This window comes from Melospiza melodia, chromosome 20 (genome assembly GCF_035770615.1).
Source record: "Melospiza melodia melodia isolate bMelMel2 chromosome 20, bMelMel2.pri, whole genome shotgun sequence".
NCBI lineage: Eukaryota > Metazoa > Chordata > Aves > Passeriformes > Passerellidae > Melospiza > Melospiza melodia.
In genome coordinates this window covers 8396233-8423361 of record NC_086213.1, presented here as the reverse complement: position 1 = coordinate 8423361, position 27129 = coordinate 8396233, and the positions used below count along the sequence as shown (strand labels likewise).

At 43.6% G+C, this 27129-nt stretch overlaps 2 protein-coding genes across 4 annotated transcripts; one reads left to right on the top strand and one right to left on the bottom strand.

Annotated features, from left to right (window-relative positions):
• The first annotated feature begins 12 nt into the window (after positions 1 to 12).
• ANKLE2 (ankyrin repeat and LEM domain containing 2) lies at positions 13 to 16929 on the top strand. 2 transcript variants are annotated; one of them, XM_063173508.1, is made up of 13 exons: positions 13 to 292; positions 3705 to 4139; positions 5080 to 5271; positions 6094 to 6287; positions 7109 to 7297; positions 7605 to 7727; positions 8072 to 8138; positions 8776 to 8957; positions 10326 to 10432; positions 11285 to 11478; positions 12088 to 12769; positions 12909 to 13040; positions 13885 to 16929. In XM_063173508.1, exons 1-13 carry the CDS (start codon positions 28 to 30, stop codon positions 14096 to 14098), a joined length of 2976 nt encoding a protein of 991 aa, XP_063029578.1. In that variant the 5' UTR covers positions 13 to 27; the 3' UTR covers positions 14099 to 16929. The 2 variants fall into 2 exon arrangements, with proteins under 2 accessions (XP_063029578.1, XP_063029577.1); XM_063173507.1 differs by lacking the exon at positions 13 to 292 and having other exon boundaries at positions 5080 to 5220.
• Positions 16930 to 17570: 641 nt separating this feature from the next.
• Positions 17571 to 26549, bottom strand: PGAM5 (PGAM family member 5, mitochondrial serine/threonine protein phosphatase). Of its 2 annotated transcripts, none has more exons than XM_063173509.1 (6): positions 26293 to 26549; positions 23175 to 23353; positions 21837 to 21962; positions 21349 to 21437; positions 20945 to 21078; positions 17571 to 19188 (listed from the first exon to the last, which is right to left on the bottom strand). In XM_063173509.1, the coding sequence occupies exons 1-6, from the start codon at positions 26547 to 26549 to the stop codon at positions 19038 to 19040; spliced, it is 936 nt and encodes a 311-aa protein (XP_063029579.1). In that variant the 3' UTR covers positions 17571 to 19037. The 2 variants fall into 2 exon arrangements, with proteins under 2 accessions (XP_063029579.1, XP_063029580.1); XM_063173510.1 differs by having other exon boundaries at positions 20945 to 21075.
• Positions 26550 to 27129: the final 580 nt, after the last annotated feature.

Sequence of the window (27129 nt, the reverse complement as noted above, 5' to 3'; positions counted from 1 at the left end):
GTGCGGCGGGCGGGCCGCGGGCCGGGCATGGAGCGGTGGGTCGGGGCCGCCGGGGGCTGGGATTCGCTCTGGGGAGCCGGCTGGGGCCGATGGCCGTGCTGGGAGCTCCTGGCCGCCTGCGCCGTCATCGGCGCCGTGGGCTGGCTGCTGCGGCTGCGGGACAGGAGGCCGGGCGGCCGCCGGGCGGCAGCGGCCGCCATCTCCTCCCCGACCCCCATCGCGTCCCCGGCTCCCCACTCGGCCCCGGCGCCGCTCGCCGCGGGGAGCCAGCGCTGCAGCGGGAGCCGCCCAGGTGAGAGACTCGGGGGAGGCCGGGGGATGGTGCTGCCCCTCGCCCCGCGGCGGGGCCGGGAGCGGGCACCGGGCACCGCCCGGGGAGGCCGCGCGGCCCTGCCCGCCCCCCAGAGCCCGCGGGCCCCGCCGGGCCCGGCCCCGCCGCCCCGTTCCCCTTCCCGCTTTGTCACGGCCGGGCCTCGCCGGCTCCGGCAGGGGCGGCTCCGCCCCGGCCCCGCTCCCGCGGCCCTGCTGCTGCTGCCGCTGCCGCTTCTCCCGCTGCTCCCGCATCCCCCCCGCGCCCTGCCCGTCCGGGTCCAGACATAGGTGTGCGTTTCTCCTCCCTGAAAAGTTGCCCCTTTTTCCCCCTCCCTTTTTTCTTTTCCCGTGGCTTATTTCAAGTTTGTTCAGCAGTTCCCTTTGAGCCACGTAGTTCAGAACTGGTGGCTCATTTGCCCACAGGCGGTACAGACAAATCACCCCATCGCGGAGCCACGGTTGCTCTAACATATGCAAATCCTATCAGCCGAATATGGCCAAAGACAGGATGTGACTCTCTATTCCTGCCTCGGAAAAAAACCCAACAAAAACAACCCAGCCAAAAAGAGTATTTTTCTTATATTATTCATTTATTGAAAGATTTAATGAGAGTAGTGGAGTAAAATAATACTGCCATCCTTAGAAGTCAGTCGTTAATTCTGTCTTGGGTCTATTCTTAATTTTTTTTGGAAGCAGATTCTGCTGTTTCATTCTGACCCAGTGAGATAAGGGAAAATACAATTCTTGCCGATTCTTCCAGGTTTTGATTGATATGGAAGAACCCTAGAACATGTTGTTGTTAAAGCAGTTATTCATATTTGCAAAGGTGACTCGCAAGGCCTTACGTGCTGAACTAGAAGAGGCAGCAATCTCAGTGCTGGCTGTGCTCTGGATCATTTTGAGTTATATAATGCATTTTATGGTTCAAATAATCTCATTTTTTACCTGCACGTAACAAACGGGCAAAGGATTGTCTCAGTATGAGCAGTTGCTCTTTCTCAGGTTTGCAGGTCACACATTTTGTTTTGGACAGATTAAAATAGGTAATGAAATTAAAAACCAATATTGCTTATCTAAATTAGCTGAAATCTCATTGTCAGAACACAAATGGATTTTGTGAGAGTTCTGTGTTGTCACTCCAACAATGTTTTCCCTATTTCCACACCAAACACCCTGTAGAAAACTCTTCATACTACCAGCAGATCTTAAACCTCATTCTTCACTGCTGGTCTGCTTTGCCATCTCATTTTGATTCAGTTGTGCCAGAGTTGTAATAGGTACACAAAATAAATAACTTTTTTTTTTTTTTTTACCAGACAAAATTTTGAGCACTAAGATTTAGGTACCAGGTTCTGTCAAAACATGAGAAAAGCAGAGAAATCACTCCCTCACAGCATTTCTTTGCTTACCCACTAGGCAGGAAGGATTTTTGCGTGTTCCTGTCTACTCTCCATACATGAATTATATATATGTACAGGTCTGCTCTTCTGCAGAATGATTGTGCTGGTTCTGAGCCTTAAAAATAGGAGCCTTTCTCAGCTAATTCTTTAAAGCATTATGTTGACTGCTCAGAGTATTTTCACTGAGCTGTGTTTGTCGTGAACTTTCTCACCCCTGAGTTTTCATCTTTTTCTGGTTTTACAATTAGGCAATCTCAAAAGGAAAATCCTTAAAATAGCAAGTTTGGATATTTTAATTGACCTTAGGGGCACATCCCTTAATTAAAACATACTGGTATCAAATTTTATTTTAAAAAATAGAAGATTAAGAATTGAAAACAAGTAAGAGGGTCTTTCATATCTGTTGTTGCAGTCAGATAATCTGTTGTGGGCAAGTCAGATAATCGAAACAGTGAGGTTGCTTGGAGGCTCAGGAATCACAGGGGAGCTGCAATGCCTTGGGGAAGTGGCTCAGCAGCATCAGCTGTGGCTCTGCTGCTCTTTGGTGGGGTTTTTAATTGGAAATATTCTCATTTCCCATTGTTTCAGCGAGATTCCAGTTAATACTTGTGAAATGTTCAGGGGCTGAGGTTATGTTGTTCTCTAACCACAGGCATTCAAAATAAGATATTCATAAAAAAAGAGACAGCTCCCAAAGGAAATGTCCCTCCAAGGAAACAACCCTCACATGACTGTTGGCTTGTAATAATTGAAGGGCTATTGAAGTTTGGCATTAAGTACATTTTCATAGTGTTTCCTAATACTAGGAATGTGTTTGTTCTAACTCAGGTTGCAGTGAAACTTCATGTGGTGCTGTATTGATTACTGCTGAAAACCGCAAAAACTTACTGTGTGCATTTGGGTTTTTTAAATATACAAAAAGTAGTCTTAAGTTTCATTAACTGGGGATGAAACCTAAAATTGAAAATAAAGTACTAAAACAGCCATGCACCCAGTCCAAAGCAGAACAAGGCTCATGAAATGGCAGTGCAAGGCAGGAGTGAAGCAGGCTGAGGGAATAGCACAGCTGAATCATTCCTGTCTGAGCTTCCCTTCCTGAGCACTGTGTGCCAGGGGAGTGCCTGCAGGTACATGGCTGCAGTTCTGATGAAATAATGGGAAAGCTTCTTGGAGCTGCCCAGATCCTGTGTTTTTCAGCTGTGTTTTTCAGAGCAAGGAATTTGTGTTGGCATCAGCTTGGTTTTAGTGTCTTCTTGCTGACCAGCGTGGAAGCTGTCAGCGTGGATTACATGGAGGGACATGAGCCTGGGGAATTGGATCATAGCAGAGAGAAGGATGTTCCTTTGGAAATGGAGAAATTCTCCCAGCTTCTGTTTTCTGTTGGAGAGGGAGATCTGAAAAGATCAGTTGTTTTTGTCTTGTGGCTGTTTGCTCTCAAAACAGGCCTGGGAAACAACATGCTGCGTACATATTTCCAGCCTTGCATCACAGCCAGAGAAAGCCTGCCCTGGCTGCTGCATTGTGCTTGTCCCCATGACTTCTGTCAGCCAGAAAGTCCTGAGGAAATACTAGAAATAGTTCTGTGCCTTTAGCTGGAGGTGCAGCCCCTTGTCTGGGGGCTGACTGCTGCTCCTGTCCTTGTATTGTGCCTTCTGGTCAATATTTCTCAGCCTGTCATTAATTTTAATGAGTAAATGCTCTAGATTGAATTTTCACTCTAGAAGAAATTGAAAAAGGACTACCAAGAACAGAATGTAAGCTGTAAATACTCTTTTAAGTGGTCAAGAGAGGAGGAAGTAAACTTGCTGTGGGTCTGGTAGCTTAAAAACATTGGATTGAAAAATCTGATTTTTCTGCACTGCAAGGGTCTTTTCAGAATCCCAAGAAATCGCTAAGAGGCATTGTTTCCTTTGCTTTAGTACACCATTTAAGTAGCAGAAGAAGTTTTGGTTTTTACAATTTTTCTCCTCTTCTTTGTTGCCTTTCCTGTAGGTGCAATAACAATGGATACAATATTATCCCGATTAAAGAAGCTCAGCCACGATGAGCTTAGAGAAGAGATTGTGAGAGCAGGACTGAAATGTGGGCCCATTACTGCAACTACAAGGTTTATTTTTGAAAAGAAATTGGCTCAGGCACTGTTGGAGCAGCAAGGAGCCCTGGAGGAGGAAGGGTCTGCCCTGCCAGAGGAGGCTGCTGGAAATGTCCTAGTGAGTCACAACAGCCATGGAAGTGCTGCTGAGGAGGTGGACTTTGGGTACTGTGTGGGCCTGAACCCTCCAGAAGAAGATGCTGTGACACTCATGAACTGTTCCGCTCCAGCCTGTGGTGCTGGAGATTCACAAATCTCTGCTCAGACACCATCCAGAGATCCTCCACTGTTCTATGGTGTTTGCCCGGTTTATGATGACATACTGGCCAGGAATGGTAAATACTCACTTCCCTTCTTTCCAGTGATAAAGCATTTTGGTTATGGCTGAGTAGAGTTCTTTTATGTAGCAGGTGTTCTGAACACCACTGCATTAGTATTGTAAGCATTGTTTGAAGTATTTCTTTGTTCCTATAAATAATACTTATTCTAAGGCAAAGAAACAACTGTTCAAGGCATCCCAGGTGTTTGCCTTTGCAGTTCCTATATATGAGGATCCTCTACCCTGTGTAGATCAGATGGAGAATATTATTTCTTATTGCTACTCTTGGACCCATCCTGTGCCTTTAATCCCTCTCAAGAATAAAAAGTAAATAAACAATCAAAAAACTATTTATATTGTCATCAGTTGAAGCTTAAATGATCCCTTCTAAAAGTTCTCACATCTTCCTTTCTGTTCCTGACAGGAGTAGAGTAGTGCACAGGATTATTTCCTCTGAGACAGTACTAAGAATTCTTACTAAGAAAAAGTACATTAAGATATCCTTATTTGATCAATATCATTTAAAGGAGAAGAAGAAGGATTTGTTTATTATCTGAGATACTCTGTAGAGATCTTAAAGTTGTGGATCAGTTACAAAGTTGGTCTTTCTGAAAAAAGCAGCATCAAAAGTAATGCAGGGTGAATAAGCTGAGTTTGCTTTTCCGTGTGGAAGTGAAATGCTGTGTTGAAGGTGGCCCATCCATCAAAGGGTGTTGATTGATGGGAATGGCTGAGCCCTGAACAGGGATCACCTGACATTACCTGGAGAGTGTGGGAGGCTCCTACTCAGTTTCCAGGGGACAAGATTTAAAAGGACTTTTGACCTTTATGTCACGTTTGGAAGAGAAACAATCTGAGGCCAAAGCTGGAATGATAGTGTAGGAATTCTGTAATCTGTCTAGGAATTGAAATCTGAGATTATTGAAACAATCTAACTGTGGTGGTTCTTGTTGCAGAGAGGATACATGTTTATGAAGATAGGAAGGAAGCTCTCCAGGCTGTTAAGCTGATTAAGGGTTCCCGTTTTAAAGCTTTTACAAACAGAGAGGATGCTGAGAAATTTGCTAAAGGAATCTGTGATTATTTCCCATCTCCAGGCAAGTCCTCTTTATGTTTGTCTCCAGTGAAAATGGGATCATTTAACAGAGGTAAGTGGGGAACTTCATCTCTCTACAGTAGATGCAATAGACAGCATTGATTTTTTCTTTTTTTTTTTTTTGTGAGAAAAGCAACAAATGCTTTACCAATACACTAATAACAGAAAAAATTCAAAGGTGAAGCACTGAATAAATTGAAGCTTAAGAGAACTTTTATTTTAAGTGTAGAAATGTTGAACATGTGGAAAATGTTTTAAATGTAAAGTACTATTGCTACTCTTCTAAAGCTGAAATGTAGGTAATGGTCTTCATGGATACCTTGCTTAGTATTCCGTGGTCATATTTGTTAGGATTCAGTTTTACTCATGGACTTCAGGATTTTCAGGTTTAGCAAGATGCTGATAAAATTGCACAGTATATTCAAACTGTACTCAGTTCTTAAGTAAATTTGTACATTCAGAAATAAAACGGTGAGCACTGCTCATATTTCACAGTGTTCCCAGTTGCTAGATTAAAGTGATTTAGGATGTATAGAACTGCAGAAGCAATTTTAACAATCAGAAAATGGTTGTTTCTTGCTGAATTTTGCTTTTAAATTTGGATGGGAGCAGACTAGTAATTACAAAGTTTACCAGTCCCTATTAAAGTCTGAAACACTTTTACAAGTTGATTCATCATTTTCCTCTCCCTCACTATTACTAACAACTGGTGTATTTAAATGTCTTGTTATTGAGTTGTTTCCTTACTCCTGTGTATTAAAGATGCCAAATTAATACATGGTTTAGATTAAAAGCATCATTTTCATGGCCTGGATGTGCAGATGGTGATCATGGAAAGAATGTATCTAGAAAGGAGTGATTTGTGTGTTGATAGATGGTTTGTGCTCCCCTGAGAGCGACACTGTGAATAAGGAGAGAGCCAACAGCTACAAAAGTCCACGGACTCAGGATCTCACAGCCAAGCTTCGGAAAGCTGTGGAGAAAGGAGACACAGCAACGTTCTCAGATCTTATTTGGAGTAACCCTCGTTACCTGATCGGGTCAGGAGACAACCCAACCATTGTACAGGTGAGAAACCAGCAACAAAACAGGAAAATCTGGGTTCTGGTTTAGTGATGTAGCTTTTGGGGCCTGAAAGCAGAAGTGGAAGGAGTGATGTTTCCTGCTCCTCCTTCAGGACACCTTGTTCCACCCAGTGTAGGGTTTCTCTGTTCACTGACAGCAGCTGGGGCACTTCTCTGTAAGTCACCCTGAGCTGCCTTTGCTCCAGCAGAGCTAAAGGAACTGAGTGTGCAGTTCTTCACAGGAGGAATAGGTGTATTTAGTAGTGCAAGGAATAGTTTTGTCTTCTTATTCTTTGATCTCCTCCAAGTAATTGCAATCTTTTTTAAAACAGACTAAATGTAAGGACCAGGCTAGGGCCTAGGCTGTAATTAGGTGTTCCTATAGCATTGCTTACCTAAGCACCTCTATTAAATTCCAGAACCATGTATAAGGTCCCATTTAGCAAACACTGACTATCTTCAACTTGCATCAGACCAGCTTTGTGAAGTTGTTGAAAATTTTTATGTAATATAGCAAAGCAGCTGAATTTTTTGAAATCTGTACCCATTTTCCTGTTCTTTATCTAAACTGAACTTCCTACCTCCCTTTATTGTGTAATATCTTGATGTATTTTTTGCCACATTCTTTCCTTAAATAAAGGCACTGAGTGTAAGAATAATTTCATTAATTATAAAAATAATATGGGTGTAAAGATAAGTCTTTACAAAAATATCCATATAAAACTCCATGTAGGAACCCATGTTCACAGTTACATCAGTTACATCTCTGGGTGTAAGAAAGCTGTTTAGATTGAGATTCATTCTAAAACTGGTCTTTTTTTCTAGGAAGGGTGTAGGTACAATGTCATGCATGTTGCTGCCAAGGAGAATCAGCCTGCTATCTGCCAGTTACTGCTGGACACTCTGGAAAATCCAGAATTTATGCGGCTCATGTACCCAGATGATAACGATGTCATGTTGAAGAAACGCATCCAGTATATTGTTGACCTTTACCTGAACACTCCAGATAAAATGGTAAGATTTTGGGGGTTTACCTGTTTATTATTATTGTTATTATTATTATTACTACTACTACTACTACTATTATTATTGGAAGGGGTTAAGGGAGACTGAAAGAGAACAAAAGAGAAGGGGAGCTGTCCATAAGTTCTGTGGGTTTTGGTAATCGTTATTCTGCACTATGGTGGGAACAGATTTGTTAAGAGCTAAGATAATTAGTCATGACATGTATTTACTGTCCTCAGTCTCAAAATTAAATGTGTGGTATTGACTTTATAATCTTTCTAAGTGCATATGAATATTTTTCTTTTTCCCACTGCAGTGGTTTGATACTCCATTGCATTTTGCTTGCAAGTTTGGGAATGTGGATGTGGTTAACGTGCTTACCTCACACCCAGCCATTGTAAAAAATCCAAGAAACAAATATGATCAAACTCCAGCAGAAGTAAGTCTCTCCATGTCGACAGCAAACCCAGAAATGTTATCCTCATCAGCATTTTTCATATTCACACATTACTGACTACCATAGAAGACTTGTAGTAAGGTGCTAGTGTCATAATTAAAGAGTAAATTCTGTATAACATCAAAAATATTTTATGCTGATTGTGTCTTTGGAAAAGTTTTAGAATTTATTAAGTTGGATGTATTTTAGTTGCTCTACTATGAATTAAAAGTACTGGGTAAGATGGGTGGGGGCCAATAATGTGATTGTTTAGGAAGAACACACATTGCAGTTGATTTGAAAATGAGGTTACTGTGCTGCCCTAACAAGTACAATTACATTAACAGGTAGTCTGTGAAAGAAGCAAGAACAAATCTGCTGAATTGAAAGAAAAGATAAAAGAGTACTTGAAAGGTCTGTATGCAGTTTTGTACTATATCAGGCATGTATTTTGCCTCTTGGCTGTCTCCTGTTTGCTTTCTGTAGCATTTGAGTTTATAAATGATGCTGCTGTACAGTGCTCTGAAAACCAAAGGGAAATTCTAACATTGAGCAGGGACAGAGAAATTTTTTGTCTTTTAAATGACAGTCAGAACTCTTAATGTATGGATCACAAGATTGCCCTCATGGCTTTGTAATGTAGACAAGGCCATGATTCTGTAAGCCTGGAGCAGAGTGTTCAATCTAAAAGAAACAAAAACCTTTTGCAGGGCAAGGGGTGTATCTCTCATGCTGGGGAGTCCTGTCATTTTATAATTTCCTTGAGGCAGAATTTCTCTGTTTTGTCATGTGTGTGTTTGTAAAAGGAGGATGGGAAATTTGTTAAAGACCCTGAGAGAAGGGCTTTATGGATTATTGCAGGTGTTGTTGTGTTTGAAAAGAGAAGAGAACCTACACTAAAACGTGATCTGTAATCACTGGAGCAGTGAGTCTGAATTACAAGTAGTTCTACTAAGATGGTTCTGTGTACGGGTGCAGTGGTAGTCCAGGAAGAAGCAGCAGGCTGATGTGACAGAAGCTGAATGAGAAAGCTCTGTATGATTTATTTTAGGTCATTATTATGTCCCACTCCTGAGGGCAGAAGACAATTCCTCAGCCCCGGTCATTGGGGCACCGTGGTCGCCCGACCAGACGGACGATGGCCCCCAGAGAGCTTGGCCTCAATACCCTGGCAGCCCCAAGGACCCAGTGCTGTCCATCAGGGCTTTTGCAGGCCCCATGAGCCCCTCAAAGGTAAGGAGAGAACTCCCTGTGACTCCAGTGCCCATGCTTCTCCTTTTTGTGAATAAAGAAGATCCTCATGGGTTCCTTGTGTGGTGTAGCTTGCTCCCGGTACAGATTGTGGCTCTCTCTTTGCTGAGGAGATGGATCTTCCTCCATGGAGAAGCACAGAAACTTGTAAATATTTTTTTTTTATTGCTGAAAACAGAAATGTGGTGTAAATAAGAAGAGCAGAAGTTCAGTAAAAAAATTTTCTTTTTCCTCTTGACATCTATTCAAAGAGCACCTTTGGCAAACCTTTCAATTCTTACAGATAATTGCTGTAACTCTCTAACCTGAAGCAAAGCCTGTCAAAGCAGCTATGAATCAGTTTTAAAAACCTTAACTGTATCTTTGTCTCATTTCTAGAAGTTCCCACTGGATGATAACCTCTGCTTGTTGAATTAACAAAAATATATTTTTCTAGATGGAAAAACTGACAACCAAGTAGTAGGTGTTGGGATGGTTTTGGAAATGTATTGACTGTATAGTGGAAAAGCAAAATCTTCACTTTTCAGAAGGAATACTTAGATATCTGTTAAATATATTCCAATTTACAGGTGTTTGACTAATTTATTTAATGTGAACATGCTACAAATATAACAGCTTTAGAAACAGTGAATAAATACAGTGGAGGACTGATGGTTGCATTCTTTAAGACTGAGTTCTACCAAAATGCTTAATGCTTTTTCTTCTAAAAGTTCTTGATCAATTTTCTGTTCAACTGACAGAAATTTAAATATTATTTGTACTCCAGAAAATATTCTCTAGGGTATAAACAGTTCATAATTCTCATTGCTGACATGTATTTTTAATGTCTGAATGTAACTCTTAGTCATCGTTGTGATCTTTGTCATATAAAGTTAAGTGCAGGATTTTGCAAAAAATTTCCCCTGAGGCATTCCAACTTCAAAATAGACAGCAAGAATTTATTCTGATAATTGTAGCAAGTCTGTACATAAAAAATATCCCCTTTGCAGCCTAGAAAACAATGACCAGGAGGCATTTGTAATTAAATAGAATGACATGGCAAAATCACAAGACACTTCTGTTTCCTGCTGCACACACATTAAGACCAGGCAGATGTGGTGTCTGTGCAGTTGATTTTCAGATGATTATGGTACATTATGGTCCTTCTCTTTCAGGAGCAGTTAAGAGATCAGAGTAACCATCAGTAGTGAAAGGAGTAACTTTAGATCCTGTGTGAGATCCTTCCTAGCTGGAGTAGAGCAGCACTTGCACAGACAGCAAACAGCTGAACATCTGTGGCTAGATGTGTAGCCAGCACTGAGTTAGTTCATACTGTGGGGTAGTTTTTGAATTTGTTTCTGTTTTTTGAAGGCTGAAGAATTTCGCAGGCTGTGGAAAACCCCACCTCGAGAGAGAGCAGGCTTCTTTCACAATGTCAGGAAATCTGATCTGGAGAGAGGTGTTGAAAGAGTTGGAAGGTATCTAAAAGACTGTCAATATAAAAACTTAATAATAGAGCATGTAAAAGCAAAAGACTGTGCTGAGAGTACAGTTATTGCTCACTGCACAATATCTTGGGGCAAAAGCTACTGCAGAAATATTTAATGAAATATTTTGCAGTTGGATTTTTACTGGTTTTTTGTGTAAATAAGATAGTTAAAATGTGAGACTTGGCTTTCTTAGCTTTGGCAATAAAGATATTTTGACTGTTATTGATGATATGTATGAAGTGCTTTTCACAGATACTTATTTGCCTCATTTGTCAGATCTAAAATGATGCATAGCCTGTTTGTTCTGTGAAAGTGAGGGATTGTTAAAAGGGAGCAGAATGAAAAAATCCTAATACAAATTAGCTGTTTTATAAAAGCTGTATGTGTGTGGTGTGTCCTTGCAGCTAAAATACCTTCTACCAGCAACATATGGAAAAAAATACTTTGTTCAAAGCTGACTGCATTTCATTCTTTAAAATAATCCCTCACTTCCTCCTCCCTCTCCCATTCCCAAATAGAAAAAGCTGGTGCATGCAGTATCAGTGGGGATTTTTCTCTGTTTGATGTCTAGATACAGTCAGCTTAAAGATAGCAATGTTTATGCTGCCAACTGTAAAAATAGTAGATGAAATGTGAAAAATGCTCTAGAACAAATGAGGTGATACTTTGATTGCTAAGGATGTGTGTGTGCTTTTGCAGACTGTTGGTTGTGGTGGGATTGTGTTGCCTGGGTGTTTGTTTGTGCTCCTGTTTGTAGCTGTTAAAATGTGATCAGAAAAGTTGTTGTCAAACTGATATTTATGTCTTCACAAATGATTCGTTTTATTTTATTTATTGCAGGGAGTTAGCTCATGAGCTGGGGTTCCCGTGGGTTGAATACTGGGAATTTCTGGGCTGTTTTGTTGATCTGTCTTCCCAGGAGGGGCTGCGAAAGTTAGAAGAGTACCTGAGTCATCGTGAAATGAGCGAAAAGGCTCAGCCAGAAACAGGGGAAAATGAAACCTGCAATAGATACAAAACTCCACATCCCTCTGGTAAGAAAAGGGCAAATGCTGCAAACAATGGGTTGTACCTGGGGAGAAGAGAGACAGAAAAAGCTTGGTGCCCAGGGGAAGCAGTGTTCACCTGTGGTGGTTGCTGTTATTCATCTGTTATCCAGAGAGTCTGAGTACAGCAGCAGAAAAAGAGCCAACTGTGAATGTGGAAGTACAGACTTTATCTTCCATGTGAAGTAGTTTATTTGAGTGTACACCCAAATGAAATCCCTGTAAGAAAACCTCTGTCTTCAGAATGTTTTCACTCAGAGCATTTGGGCATTCATCTTAAAGTATAGAATTTTGTAATCCACAGATACGGAATAAATAACATTTTAAAAACAAAAGTATAATTCTTCACAACTGTGAACCTGAAAAGACACAAGAAGCAAAACCCAGGAAAGCTTTTATACCTTAGACCACTGCTTGCCATGTGTGTATTTTGCATTTGTTGCTTTAGTCAGGTTAGTTCTTGCTGTTACATATAGTCAGAGAGGTCTTCAGGAAATAGAATAAGGCATAAGGATTGTGCATTTTTTTCCTAGCTTATGTACTTGACATTCTGTTTAAAGTCTTCTTATGTGTTGCTCTTGTTAAAATTGTTTACAGGCAAAAGCAAAAAGTCCTGCAATTCCATTTCTGTTGGAGCATTTTTGGATGAGGATGATGATGACATGAGCTTAGAAGAAATTAAAAACAGACAAAATGCAGCACGAAATATCAGCCCCTCTCTGGTGTCCAAGGAGCCCAGCATTGATGCCATTGGAGATGCTGAGTGTGACATCCTGTCCATGGAGTGTGCAGGAAACATCATAGAGACCTCAGCTCACCCTCGGCACTATGAGAAGGGGGCTGCTGCCAGCAAAAATGGGTTTTGCAGTCCTGTGTCCAGTAAAAGGATCATCAGTGACAGAAAGCAGCTGCATGATGGGTCAGAATGCCTCATGTCACCTGTTTCCAATTTGATGTCAGAATTTGAAGGCCTGTCATTCCAAGAACAAGAGGTTGCAGGAGTATCTCATAAAATCACTAAACAAACTGAGAATGAGGGAATTCTGGACAAGACCTGCTCTGCAGTGTCACTGGCAAGTTCTTCTGAGCCAAGTGTTACAGGAAAACATGGAGAGACCAAGTTAAGGACAGACCACAGAATATCGTTAGAAAATGAAAGAGTGTCCCGAGAATCTGGAATTCAGACCAGGGAGTCACAGCAACGTCAAGAACTTTCCTCCCAGAAGTTTCTTTCAAAGACTTCACCCACAAATGACAATTTAAAGTTATTCCTTCTTGGGTAAGAATTGCCTTCTTTAACTCTTACTTGCACAGACAATCTCTTTGCTAATATAAAACTAAGTGTTTTGGAATTGGGGTGTTTCATTAGCTGAACAAATACATGGTTCTCTTTTCATCTAGTTCTGTTTCCATTCTAGGGAGCAGCCCTCGAAGCTGGATGGTGATGTCTTAGCAGCTATAGAAGGAGCAGAGATTGATCCCCAGAAATTCCCAATGATTTACAAATGGAAACACGCAGTGCAATCCTACTCCTCATCTGACAGGCAAAGGTATTGCTGCAATCTCAGTCACAGGAGCTGAAGTACATATTTAGCAGATCAGCTTGAATAGCAGATTTTCAGGCCTTGTTGCCCTCAAACCCATATTTTAAATTCAGCAGAATTAACTGTGTTCTGAAGTTAATCACCAAAGCCTTTTTTACTGGTGTCTATTGATAAGGAGTTTCCTGGTGCTGCAGTCATGTTCTTTCCATTCTACTGCTGTCCCAGGTAACTTGAGCATGTCTCCACCAACAAATCAGATGTGACTGTTTTCCACTTGGCCAGTGTCTCACTTTGCTGATTTGGTACTTGGATCCTTCACTGGACTCAGTGATAGTTGTGCTGTGGGTTTTGTAATTCATCCCTGTTGTTGATGCAGTGCAGGAACCTTGTGTTTGTTGCCTTGTGGTACTTAGATTGTGCTGAGGGATATTAAGATGAATTTATTATCTTTATGCATCTTATTAAGTGGTTTTATTTTTACTCTTTATTACCCCAGTCCAAAATAACTGTTCATGTGAAGGATGGTGTGTGTCATCACGGCCATTTTGAAAGAAATGATGTTTTACTGATTTGGGCAACACAATCTGTATAGAATATAGAATCTAGAATATATAGAATCTATAATATAGAACCTAGAATATATAGAATATAGAATATTGGGCAACAATCCATTTAGAATATTTCATGCTCTTCCTGTTCCTTCTCTTCTTCTAGATCTGTCTCTTACCAGACAGGATTTTTCTCAGCTGGTGCCTTGGTTCTGAGATCTGAAGTGATTCTGAGTTAAAGTGCTGCTCTCACTATTGCAGTTTCCTTTAAAACGTGTGCATTGACTTCTGGTTTCTTTCAGTTGGCCAAGTCCAGCGTTGAAGGCAAGATTCCAGTCCCAATCCATGGCTGCTGGTCTTCCAAATGCTTCAGTGTATCCTAGTTCAGGCAGAAACAGTCCCATCCCAGGGAGCCCGGGGAAGCACGGCAGCTCCTTCCCTCCCGAGCCCGGCAGCCCCGGGCGCTACAGCCCCGCCTGCATCCTGCGCTACTTTGCAGAGCCTCCTGCCCACTAGAGTGCAACTCCTCATCCTGGGACTGCAGTTCTGTTCTCATTGTTAGAGTGGAGGAAAAACTACAATGTTACTAAGGTGACATGAGGTTTGTACTCAGCTATTTATTTTTCCTCAATTGAGGACAACTGTATGTTTAAATAATGGAGTATCTGTCTTAATGCCACATACGAGGTAGATTATTACTGGTGATAAGCAAGAAGTTTGTGAGTGCAGTTGTCCAGTAGCTGAATTAACCCTTGTTGCCAGTACCACAGTGGGCTGAACTGTCCTTAGCAATGGTGGGAATTGCTATCACTCCTTATCCTCATTGTAATGAACACACAGCCCTCAACTGCCTTTCTTGACCTTGGATAGTCGAGGAAATGCATCATCAGCAAATAGAATGTGGGAGAGGAGATTGATGGCAGAAACGTTCTCCTGCTTGCAGGGGGAAAAGCCTAAAGCATGCCTGGTAATGTGAGGATAGCTTTGCAGTGTGGAGCAGGGATGTGAAGCCCTGTGCAGAAGCAGAGAGTGTTTGCAGCCAGCTGGGCTGGGCAGTTGATTCCCACAGCCACCCTCACCTGTCTGTCCGTGTGTGTGTGCACAGATCTGCATAGAGACCCTCGAGGCTCTGCTTGTTCTGAGGCTGTTACAGACACTGAGATCTGAGTGCTTTAGAAACAGGGCACTGTAGAAACTATTGGGATTCCTTTAGTGGTAGTGGAAGATTTAAGGAAAAGAAAAGCTTAGGAATTAGCTGGTTATTTTTTCCCCAGAGAAGCTATTAACACTAGCAGATTTGAATAGTTATTACACAAAAGCACATCAGCAATAATCTCAGCAAATTTACCAGCAAGATACTTTATCTTAATGGTCTGGTTTGTAATATATTAGCATGGTAGCCAGTGGCCCAGGAGGTGGCTATTTCCCAGCTGTAAAGAGAGAGGACTAAGGACAAAATATTTTTATGAAATCTGAGCTTTTACTGTGTCTCTAGTGTTGATGTGGTAATGAGTTTTTGTTACAGCAGTCAATAATTTTATTCTGCAGCCTTCTGTAAGAATGACTTGTTTTGACAGCGTGATGCTGAGAATAAGAAAGCTTTTCAAAACTCCAGAGAGTTTTCCATATCAAGCCTAGTGCTTGTAATGTTGCATGAAAGGCTTCCAGAAACAGCTCTCTAGTTTAAAAAAAGGGGGGGAAAAAAAAGAAAAAAGACCTATCTACTGTTACAAGATAAATCTGATCAGAGTATGAAGTTCTGCAGGACTGTGCTGGTGAGAAGGGCTGGGTTAGGATGGGCTGGTGCCACAGTCAGTGAGAGCTCAGAGCCACCTGGCAGGGCTGGAAGAGAAGGGCACCGAGTGGAGCAAACACGGGGGGGAGGCAGGAGGGGCTGGCCCGGCCTCCCCCCGGTCCCACCCAGCCCTCGGGGCCATTCCCGAGCCGGGGCTCTCCCGCGGCAGTGACTGTTCTACACAAACTGTGCACCCTCACAGCTTCGTGATTGGTACAAACCTAAACACTGCACTTAATGCTTTTGCAAGCTCAGTAGTGCCTTTTGTAATATATTTTTTAATTAAATTTTTTGTTCTTTTGAAAGTTTTTTTTAAAAAGTGGCATCCACTTACTATGGGCAGATAAAATACAGTTTTTCTCTGGGCTTTCTGAACAGGATGTCTTTTAATGTCTCTAAGTTGGATTATTTGGTGCGATAGCTCTCCATGGGGGAGAGACTCCTCTTTTAGAAATTATTTAAAAAATAAAAAAAAAAAGAAAAGGCTTATTTTACTCTTTTGTTAAAATTGAACCTAGTTCTATGGAGCTGGACATTAGGAAGAGCTACTTTACATAAATGCCTCTCATTCAGTCATATTCCAGACAAGTACCAGGGGCCTGGGGGGTGTCTTACTTTAGGAAACATGTTTTAAAAAGCCCAGAACCAAAACCATAACCTTCTGTAATAAGTATGTTACCTGATTTATTTCATAAGGGTTTTTTGTTGGGTTATTTTTTAAATTTTTTATGTAGCAGGCTTCATGGTCTCAAAATATTTTAATATCCCACATCCATAGAGATTTACTCCAAAAGGATTGAGATTGGCGTTTTGGGTTTTTTGGTTTTTTTTTCTGGCTGGTTGGGTTTTTTCAATAATTTATTGTAAATTACATCTTTATCATTCTGGAGAAATTGATCAGCTGATGTAATTGCCTAATACCATGTTAGAGCCAGAGTGCTGGGGTAAGTTGCTGTGGGGGCAGCTGCTGTTCTCCACCCTGGTCCTTCACAGCTGTGGTACAGCAGCATTGCCCTTTGCTAAGAGTTTGTTACTGAGCCAGGAGACTGATACTAACACTCTAGTTCGTTGTCCTTTTTACTTTCATGCTTTGCTTTATTTTTTTAATATTTAAATGTATGTTACTGGTATGTACATGTAGCCAGACACCCCCCACACACCCAGCACACCCTCGCCTTTCACTTTGTAATGTTGTTTTGGTTCAGTCAGGAGAGTATTTTTTTAACTGTGTTATATAATGTGCATTAGTCCAGTTGTACTTAAGAGGTCATTTTTCTAACAATGTGTTACTTCAGCTATGACAGAAATAGCAACTTATGCAGCAATTTGATCATTTGTGATTTTGTGAAGAAAGCCCTTCAACACTGAGCCTGTGGAGACACTTTAAATCAGAGTGATAGTGCTTGAATTGTGTTTTCTTGGCCAAAAGTTCACTTTTAAAGGTGCAAAATAGCTGTGTTTTTGTTGGTTGTTTTTTAATTAGCAAAGTGTCATGTTAAAAATACAGAAGTATCCCACTTTCTATTAAAATCAAATAAATAGCTGAAATGAATGGCTGTGTTGAATATGGGATGTGGGGAGGAGGAGCTGGGCATGGCAGGCAACTCACTGGTTTGTCCAGGCCTTGCTTGTCCAGTACCTGCAGCTTTTGTGTGAGTGCACAGTGACAAGGAACTACACCAACAACGACTTAAGAGTCTGACAGTGTTGAAGAACTCAGCCTATGGTAAAAAAGACAATTTAAAATTTCACACTTTCCACTCCCACTCAAAATGTCGCCAAAACTATTGTTAATTTCTGAACCTGTGCAAAGAGGTGTTGTGTCCTCTGGTTGCCCATCAAGAGCTCATTCACTGACACAGGGGATGTAGAAGGGGATGTGTGTGAGGGTACATGTGCACCCACACAACACTAAAAAAATCACAGAATTTTCATCTGGTTCCTGGCGGTGGTGACACAGTCCTGCAAAGGGCTGTGCTTAGGCTACAGCAGTTCCCCTCTTGGGCACCTCTGTGGCTGATGACAATTAACTGCTCTGGCTCCCACCTCCAGTTTAATTTCAGGTGGTTGGTGAAAGAGCTGTTGCCCTGAGCAGTGTGGGACACACCAGCTCCTGCACCAGCAGCCCCTGCAGAGCTCCAGCCACACCTGCTACAGCTGCCCATGCAGCCATTCAGCTGAAGAGACAGGAAAGACAGACAGACCAAGTATTTTATTCAAAACTTTAAAAAAGTTAATAGACAAAAACTGATAAATTACTCTCATTGCATCAATGAGAGATACATCATGATGGTTTCCTCTTGCCCCCCACAGCTTACACTACACAATAATCAGTTTGTTCCCTACCCTACTCCTTGAACTGATCCTGATGTAGCAGCATTCAGTATCAAGCCCTTAAATCCTCTTCTCCATAGGCTGTGTGATTATGCTTCATACAGCTCTGACAGGAGTAAGTTCAGCATCTCATCAACATCCTTATTGATCAGAGAATCTGTCAAACAAGTTAGTTACATCTGCTATCCTATTATTAACTGAGCCAGGTTTCTGCATGGGCTCAGGGTAGCCAGCAAGCTCCAGAATGCCTGAGCCCTCCCCTCCCACAGGCCCAGCAGTATCAGAGCTGTCTGAAGGGGGCCCTTGGAGCATTCTGCCCAATGCCTGTCCTATACACTGGCCCTAGACCAGCCACCCCATGGCCACCTGCTCACCATGCTGGCAACTGCAGTTTGCTGCAGCACCTCTGACCTGCAGCATCACTACCCTGAACTCAGTGGTGGTATTGCTCTACTCTGAAAGTAAGGTATCAACTACAAACCAGCGGGAAAGAGCACTCAAAAATGTATCAGTAACTGAAAGCACTTTGAGAAGATTGCTGCTTTCCTTTCCTCCCATCTTACTGCTACAGCCTCATCCCTACAGCCTTCTCCAGACCATGTTTTGGTTAAAGGCTTTACAAGACTGAAAAATATTCTTAAGAACATCTTAAAGGACATCCTGAGGATGGTGAACACTTTATAGAAGCAGCAGTTAGTTCTAGCACCACAGCTCTAGGCAAATGTTTTTTTACCCTCTTTCCTTCAGGCTCATAACCTCCAGGCACAGTTTACATGGGCTTTTTGGGGGCAGAGGGGAACAGTGACACAACATCAACATACACATTCAACAGCTTACAAAAACTGAAGCTTTATCCCTTTGTCCTTTGGAAAGCAGAATTCCCTGTTTGTCACTTCTGCAGGAGCTGGAACAAGCTGGCTCACCTTTGTTTTAGCTGCAGTGTGACACAAGGCTGTTCACACACCAGTCGCTTTCCTGCACAAGAAAAACACCCACAGGAGCAAGCTTTGGTTAGAGAAATTCACAGCGGGGTGAGGGAAAAGTCAGTGCTCTTGCAACTGCTGAGCAGACATTCAACCTGTATTTCACAGCTCAGCTTCGAGTTTTGGGGAATACTTAAGGACTGGACATGTTCAGGCTTACAAAGGTTTCTTCTTTTCCGGACTGAAAGGCAGATATGGATATGAAGGAGGAATGGGGCTAAAGGACATTTTAAGACAGCATCACACCCCAATGTAATAAAAATCTAGTGGTACTGTAGCAGAATGTGCTAGTGCAAAGAGACTAGAGGCAGCTCCTGGACAGCCTTCCAGCCATTTGGCTCACTCAGGTGCGTGTGATTTTGTCTGGAGGCATGAAACCCGTGTCACCCAGCGTTCGAAGGGCCACTCTGCCGTTGGGACGGATCACCAAGTGCGTGATGCTGCCGTTGTTGAGGGACAGCCGCAGCCAACCCTCTGGGGGGAACTGCAGGGCTCTGGGGACAAAGCACACAGATTAGTAATTCATCAACAGCTGGATTAACAAGCCCTCACAGCATCACCTTCTGTCCCAGATAAGGGGGAGAAGGAGGAGCAAACTCAAAATTGGTGGGCATTGTGCAGCTTGTACCAACACCCCCAGTCAGCCTTGGAAAAAAGCCTTTTCTTGTGGAAATGCTGTAAAACCACAGCGTTGGTAACTGGAGCGGGGCCAAGAGTGCCCTTGGCTAAACAGAGTCCAGCAGATGGGTGTGATTACTGCTGACAGGATTAGTTCAAGTGGACAGAAGGCAGCAGCTCCACACAGGGAGGCTGCCAGGAGTGCCCTGAGCAGCCCTCACAGCCAGGGCAGGGATGGCCCAGCAAGGCTGCAGCACCACAACACCTGTGCAGGTGGGACAGAGCTGGCTCAGCACCCAGGGGCTGCCTGAGCAGAGGACCTGGATGTGGCAAACAGTGACTGTCACACTCCATTTCAGTCACACCCCCACAGCAAAGGCAGTGACCCAGGATTCCCTCCAGTGGCCTGCACATACCTAGGGAAGAAATTCACTGGAACTACTTTCAATGGGCTACATCATTCCCCAGGAAGGACAAGTACATTGTGCCTTCCACAGAAACAGCATCACAGCTGGTCTGCAGCCATTCTGAATTTCCTAACTCAACAGCCTCAGGAGCTCCATCAATTGTATTAAATAGCTGGAAAAAACACCATGTTGCATCAAACAGCTTTTGCCTCTGATACTGAGGAATAACTTTGTTTTGGCTCTTATGAAAGTCTTGTGGAAAGCTTGAAAAATTAAATACCAGCTACAGCCAAGCTAGATTTGAAGGAAATATTACATGGATTGTGTTCAATTGTACTATCAGATTCACTGCACAGAAGAGACATTAAAATGAAGAGGAATGCAACAGCAAAGAGAAAAGGTATGTAAGTATTTCGGATAAAGCCCTGGCAGGAAAAATGTGGTATTTTTTAGCACAGGAAAGAATAGCCTGTTTACCTGATCAATAATTTCAAGTATAGCAATTTTGAAAGTACAGCCCACAGAGCAGACAGGCTAGCATTTACCTAGCTCAGCTAAATAAAGCTAACTGAAACTGTTGTAGGTATTGATCAGATTAAAGTTTAATCACATCTGTCCTGCTCACGACAAATTATCTTACAGACAGTGCTTTGTTGATGGGGAAGAGGAATAAAATAGACTCAGCTGACTGGATACAGAGACAGGCAAAGATCCAGAACTGTTTTCTCTGTTATGAACAACCTTGATGTTATCAGAAAGATCCACTCTCCCTCTCCCTTTAATGCAATACTGGATGGTACTACAAAAACACACTAATGCAACTTCAACATAACTCAAAAATATCCATTAGTAAAGAATTCCCAAAATGGAACCAATCTTTAATTATGTAAGCTCAAATTCATGTCACCTCAAAGAGATGCATCCAGTAATGCATCTATTTGTAATCTTTTCCAACAGGCACTACCCTCAGGTTTATGGAAGCAGAAGCATGCAGTAACTAAAGTAACTGTCCACATGTACAAAAAAGGTTAAGTTTCCCTGACTTAGCCATTTTTGCTTTAGAATTAGAATGAAAGTGTTCTAATTATCAAATGTGCCTTGATGCAGTTGCAGCAGCAGCTGCTCACAATGCAGGCACTGATCTCCAACACTTCAAAGAAGTGAAACCAAGGCATCTCCTCCCTCAGTGGTGGCCCTGTGGGACGAGCCCCCCGAGCAGCCGTACCTGCAGACGATGTAGCGGATGACGTTGGCGTGGCACACGAAGATCTCGTAGCTGTCCTCCTCCTGCTTGGCGTCAGCTCGATGGATGAAGTTGCGGAACGCGGCCTCGATGCGAGCGCCATCTTCGTAATACTGCTGGGGGCACAGTTCCACACAGCTCACAGCAGCACTGCCTGCACCCTCACCTGCTCAACAGCTCCTGGCCACTGCCTGCACCCTTAGGGATCAACTAATGCTCGAGGACTGCAGGTTACTTCAACTGCTCTGCACACTTACTGAGCAGGAGGAAAGAATGCAGTTATCTAAGGGCTGTGATAACAAACATCAGCTCAGACACTGCCCGTTATTGATACTGGCCAAACCCCAAAACCATAAATAAAAAAAAAACTTCAAAAAAAAACTTACCACAGCTTCTGGTTTCCAGTGGGAGACTGGAGGGTCTGGTTCTATAGGTGCTCCCTCTCTCAGCAGATCAGTACTGATTTTTTTGACTCCTGAAATATTAGATACACATTCAGAAACAAGTTGTTCACATGCCATTACAAACAGCCCCACAACTCTACAATCAATACATTTTTCACAGTCTTTCTTTGAGGAAGGCTTACTCTCCAACATGAATCTCTCCAACAAAACTGTTTTGCCATCAGCAAGACAGCTTATTCCAACTGAACAGAACAGGCTGTCTGTTACACTTTGAAAAAGTGTATTTGTACTTTTAAAGATAATTTGGAAACAAGCAGAATTACATCTGTAGGTTTCTTTATAATACAGACATTCACACAGGGCTGGGAAATGGCTAAATAACATCTCAACCTTAAGGACAAGCTTGGAATTCTACTGGAAGCAGTTTTAAAGTATCAGAAGTCAATGAAAAATTGAGGGAAGTTTCTTACCTGGGAGATGTTTGCTTATAATTTCAGTTGTTTCAGTTGCTCTAGTCATGGAGGAGTGGATAATCTGATCAAATTTTAATCCCAAGCTTGCCAGCCTGCGTCCAGTCAGTTCAGCCTGCTCTCGACCTTACAAAGCACATTCATTACATAAATTGGTGACACTCCCATTAGAACCTCACACAAACTACCAAGAGAGCTGTCCAGCTGATATAAAAGGTCTACATTGATGCTGGGCTTTTTCCTTTCAAAAGCAACTGGAAAACATTTTCATCAGAGCCACTACTCAGGCCAAGCTTACTGGTTGGACAATTTCAAGTCATACTTGCATCAGTATGAAAAAAATTATTTGTTTTAATTAGGAAAAAAACCCCCAAAACTTACTCAGCAACTTTCACTGAAATACTCAATATCCCTGCCACCCCCATCCCCAGGAAGCAACAATCCCCCTCAGGCCTGCAGTGTGCTGTTGTTCATAAAGGCAACACCAGCCTGGCACAGTTCACAGCACCTGGGCAGCCTCAGGCAGGCTCAGCCCACCTTTCAGGCAGCCAGGTGAAAAGACAACAGACAGGTTAAGTCACTTACTTAAAGCACAGGATGAGACAGGATTAACATTATGCTTTGTTACCAGTTTAAGACTGCACTTGAGGCCTGCAATTAGCATTTCACTCCTGTTTTCACACCAGTAATTGAGACGTGGGTGGGAAAAAAGTCCACAGTAATAATTCTTCCCCCTCTGAAAACAGTGTTGGCAAATATATAATCAAGGAAGTGTTCACTGCTTTTCTAGTACATTATTAAAAGTAATGCTAATTAGCATCTGAGACCTAGTGACAGGATCAGGGAGTTAAGATTAACACAGACAAAGGTTATCCTCATTTCATGTCAGTGATTAGCAGTACTCCCAGAAACAGTGACAAAAGTGCAATGTATTTAATTATAAACACTCCAGCTGAAAGTCAGAGGCGTTTTCTTTTTAATAAATCAGCAGATTAAATTAAGAAACACAAGAAAAATCCATCTCAATGAAGTTTAAAACCCACAGCCTTTAAGAATTACATCAGGTGGCATGAAAGTTCGCTAAGGCAACTTTAAGATAATTTGGGGTTTCCTTTGACAAGTTCCTGAATGTGTTCAGAACTCTCTAAATCACATCTGAATTTCTGGATCAAAACTGAAGAAAACAAACTCATTCATGACATCTTTCTGCCACAAAGGAATACAGAAAGCAGAATGAGGTTTGGCAGCAAGACCCAGAACAGTGCTGAGTTACTGACCTCATCAGGCAAAAAATCATTTCCTCAAGATGCAAAGCATGATGCTGCTGGTGGTACCTACCCAGTGGGGTGAGAGTCCTGTCCTTGTCAGCCCGGCCATCCAGGTGGTACTGGGAGTGCCTGATCAGGAATATGTGCCTGGTGGCTTTTGCTTTGCAGTGGTCCAAGCGAGAGGCGAGCTCTTCCTCCCCGGTTTCTTCATTTTTCTTCTTGAGGTTGACAAGAGCCAGTGGTTCACGTCTAAACAAACAGATTTAAAGAGTCATTTTTAGATAGGGGAGACTAAGAGGCAGGGGATTTTTACAGATATGTAGCCTTGCCTTAATTCCAGACATGGCTGAAGAACTAAAACTGACAGTTTAGCCACTTGTATCATGAAACTGATTCAAACCTTTGTGCAAAAAGTAAAAATAAATGCCTGCATGAAAAGAAAGTTAATATCATGGGTTAAAAGGCCTAACCTGACATAATTAAATTTGCCACTTAGTGCCAGACACCTGAATTAATTGTTGGGAAAAAAAAGCAATGAGCAACAGAAAAACTTGTAGGGTGTAACAGTATGGTTTTTGACAAGAAAAACTAACCAGGAAGGATACCCAGGAAAAGAGGAAAAGGTGGTGACTGACCATTAAAGAAATAAAATGCTTCATGTCTAAAAGGCCCTGTGATAACACCTACAAAATTTGCACTTTATCAATCACATTTACATCAAATGACTAAAAAGTCATCCCCCTAACAACATCCTAGAAAGACTCTGACCTTCTTCAGTGCACATTGAGAATTATTTTCTGCTTTAAACTAGGTCACATCAGGTCTCTCCAGTAAAATTTTTATTTTTCAGCCTGGAGTGTTTTACTTATCCTTTCATCTTTTCAGCACTCTCTCCCCTCATGCCACTTTAATCTCTCTTCCACTTGTCACAGTGCACAGGAGCACCCTGCTCTGCACATCACCAGACAGCTGACCTGCTTCCTCCTGAGCACAGGGATCTCCCCCTCTCTCTGCTGTCACAGTTTGGTGCTGCAGATCTCCCAACCCTGCACCATCAGCACCAACCCTGCCCAAACCTTCCCTGGTCTGGGCCCTCTCTGCACTGATTCCCCACCCCATTAATGCAAATCCTTTTCTATGTCACTCCACCTCAGAGCATATTTTATTCATACCACACCTCACTTCTTCCAGTATTAAACTTGTTTACTTGATGATAAATTTTTTTAATGGAAAATAATTTTTATTCAGTTTGGGACAAAGTAATTTGTTCACAGAAAATTGCTGCTTCCCACACCTATTTCTCACAGCAAGACTGGCTGTGCAAAGCCCTCCTGCCTCCATTTTGCTTTACTGAACACAATTTCCATTAGACTATGAGGCTCTACACAGTCCTCAAGCTGTTAATTCCTCAGCAAGGCATTAAAAATGAAACAACAGGCCAGTAACAAGAAGTTCTATTGCTACTTCACAGGATACTTTTGATTCACTGGAAACTATACTGCTGGCAAGATACAATAGGAAAACAAAAAAAAAATCTTTAAAATCAATTCAAGCACATTAGTAAAGCAGCAAGGGGAATAACTCATCTGATCTCTGCCATTATGTATTCCACATGAATGAAACCAGATCTGTCCTCTCTGAGAACTGAGCTGCACAACTCCTGTGCAAGTGGCAGAGACCAACACTCCATGTGTGATACCCTGTCAGATTAATAATAAGTTTGATATTTGCATTTGTTTGTTTCAAACTCGAAAAGCCATTGGTTGTTAAGAATATTGCAGCATCTAGTTATCTGCTCAAGACTTGACTTTCTAAACATTCCCTGCCCCCAAAGAACAGTGGTCGAATATTCTGTGTATTTATAAACCATTTAACAACTCTGCACATTAACTGCTTCTGCCAGTAATATCCAAAAGTCAAGATTAAGATTTCAAGCAGGCACAACCTAAGGCACAACTGGTAAATCACAGGCAGCAGAAAAGAAATTGATCTGAGGTAAGTAATATATTCCACTGCCACTGTTTGCACACTGTGACAAATGGTGGTTGGCTGTCCTGACCTGCTAGGAAGTATCTGGCCATGTTTGCTCAGGCAGTGGTGACAGCTCTGCAAGCTAAAGCACAATCTCCACTTCCTGGATTGGTTTCAAAAAATTACTTGAGTCTGAAAGTACTGTAGAATCCTTGAAGAAAATCAAGCATTTAGCAGAAGCAGGAAGGCCTGGAGCTGCAGTTAAACAAACAGCTTTAGTACCTCCCTCAGTATAATTGTGTAACCAGCTGTAACCTTATTTAATGAAGGTATTTTTATCACTGGGGTGTACATAGCCCTATTTACATGAGCATTTGATCCTGTAGCCTCTCAAAAATCAAAATGATGCATTATACAATAAAAATCTGTTCGTGCTTAGGTTTGGATTTACTATGATTAAGCTGGAGCCTGACAGAAGTCTCCCCTGGGAGATAATTCTACCAGACCGAAGCCAAATGAGCCCAAGCTCCATGCAGATATCTGCACGTTCTAATTAAAGATTCAGAAAAACGTAGCCAACCATTGCGTGAATGTTTCAACGCCGAAGAACACGAGCGAGCTTGGTTCAAAGCCTCAGTGCCTTTAGAAGGATTTCAGCCCAGGCAGCTCCACGAGCAGCAGGCCCCGTGCCTGCCCAGCACGTGAGAGCGCCTGGCATCCTCAGGCAGCTGAAAACCCTGCTGCAGGCACACAGCAACACCGAGGCACGGCTGGAAAATAAATAAAAAAGACAAGCTTCTGCCCAGTGCTTACATTTAACACAAGCCTGAGGCTTGGCAGTCGCGCTGGCAGAAAGCATCAAATAAAGGGATCTGCACAGGGTAAGTCCGGGCTGTCTGAACAAAACCCAGCGCCCGCTCATCCCTCCAGCATTCCACGGGCGCTCACGAACTTCAGCTGGATTCCGCTCCGAACAGGTCGCCACACGGAATTTCACCGGGAAACGAGTCCCGTCGAGCCGGGGGCTGCTCCCGTGGGGACCCGGGGCCTCCCGACCCCCGAGGGGCCCTGCCCCGCCCCGAGCCCGCTCCCCCCGGGGCTCCGGAGAGGGGTTCGGGGCAGCTCCCGCCGCCCCCGGATCCCCCCGGCCCCTCACCACAGCCGCGACCTCCCCGGGCGAGGAGGCGGCCCCGCCACCGCAGCCCGGCCGCGCCCACCTGTCCCAGTTGCTGTCCCAGTAGCTGCCGCTGCCGGCGGGTCTCTCGATCCAGCCGGCGGTCGGCGGGCAGGACGCGGTGGGCGGCAGCAGTAGCAAGCCGGGCGGCGCGGCGGAGGGCACGGCGGAGCCCCCCGGGCGCGGCTCGCTATCGCCACCGCCACGGGCCGGCTGCTTGCCCACGACGACGGCGGAGAGCAGGACGGAGCCGCCCGCCAGCCCGCAGGCGGCGAGCGCCAGGGCGCGGCGGACCGACATGGCGGGGCGGCCGCGTGCCCCTCACCGGCGAGCCCGCCCCGCTGCGCCCCGCCCCGGACGGAGCGCGGTGCGGGGCAAGATTCCTCCGCGAACGGGGAGCACGGGGTTGTACGGAGCCCACCGACCCCACCGACCCCCCTGGCCCTCACAGACCCTCGTGGGCCCGGCCCGGCCCCTCTGCCCCAGCCGCGGTGCCCGCGGAGCTGCGCCCGCCTCAGGCCGGGCTCAGGGGCTGGTCCTGCCCGGCCGCTCCCAAACCGGTTTCCACCCCAGGCGGGTCACCGTGTACGGCTCGGCAGGGAATTCCCGCCAGCCCTGCCTGGTTTAATCGCCTGATGCGGTGATCAATCAACCTTCAGGGTGGAAAAGACCTGTACATTAAGTCCAACCATTAACCCGGCACTGCCGAGTCTGTCATATTTAATTATAAGTCCTGAGCCTTATCACTGTGCCAGCTGCTCCTCAGTACAACAAAGACCAGGAGTGCTGGAGAGGGCCCAGCACAGGCTGCAAGGTTCATGAGGGGTCTGGAGCCTCTCTTACGAGGGCAGGCTGTGGGAGCTGGCCCTGTTAATCTGAA

Coding starts and splice junctions, on each gene's coding strand:
- ANKLE2 (XM_063173508.1), top strand. CDS start 28: ATGGAGCGGTGGGTCGGGGCCGCCGGGGGCTGGGATTCGCTCTGGGGA. Junction 7,298..7,604: donor TGAACACTCCAGATAAAATG/GTAAGATTTTGG, acceptor TTCCCACTGCAG/TGGTTTGATACTCCATTGCA. Junction 7,728..8,071: donor ATGATCAAACTCCAGCAGAA/GTAAGTCTCTCC, acceptor TTACATTAACAG/GTAGTCTGTGAAAGAAGCAA.
- PGAM5 (XM_063173509.1), bottom strand. CDS start 26,549: ATGTCGGTCCGCCGCGCCCTGGCGCTCGCCGCCTGCGGGCTGGCGGGC. Junction 21,438..21,836: donor TATAAGCAAACATCTCCCAG/GTAAGAAACTTC, acceptor CTAATATTTCAG/GAGTCAAAAAAATCAGTACT. Junction 21,079..21,348: donor ACTGGAAACCAGAAGCTGTG/GTAAGTTTTTTT, acceptor CTGTGCCCCCAG/CAGTATTACGAAGATGGCGC.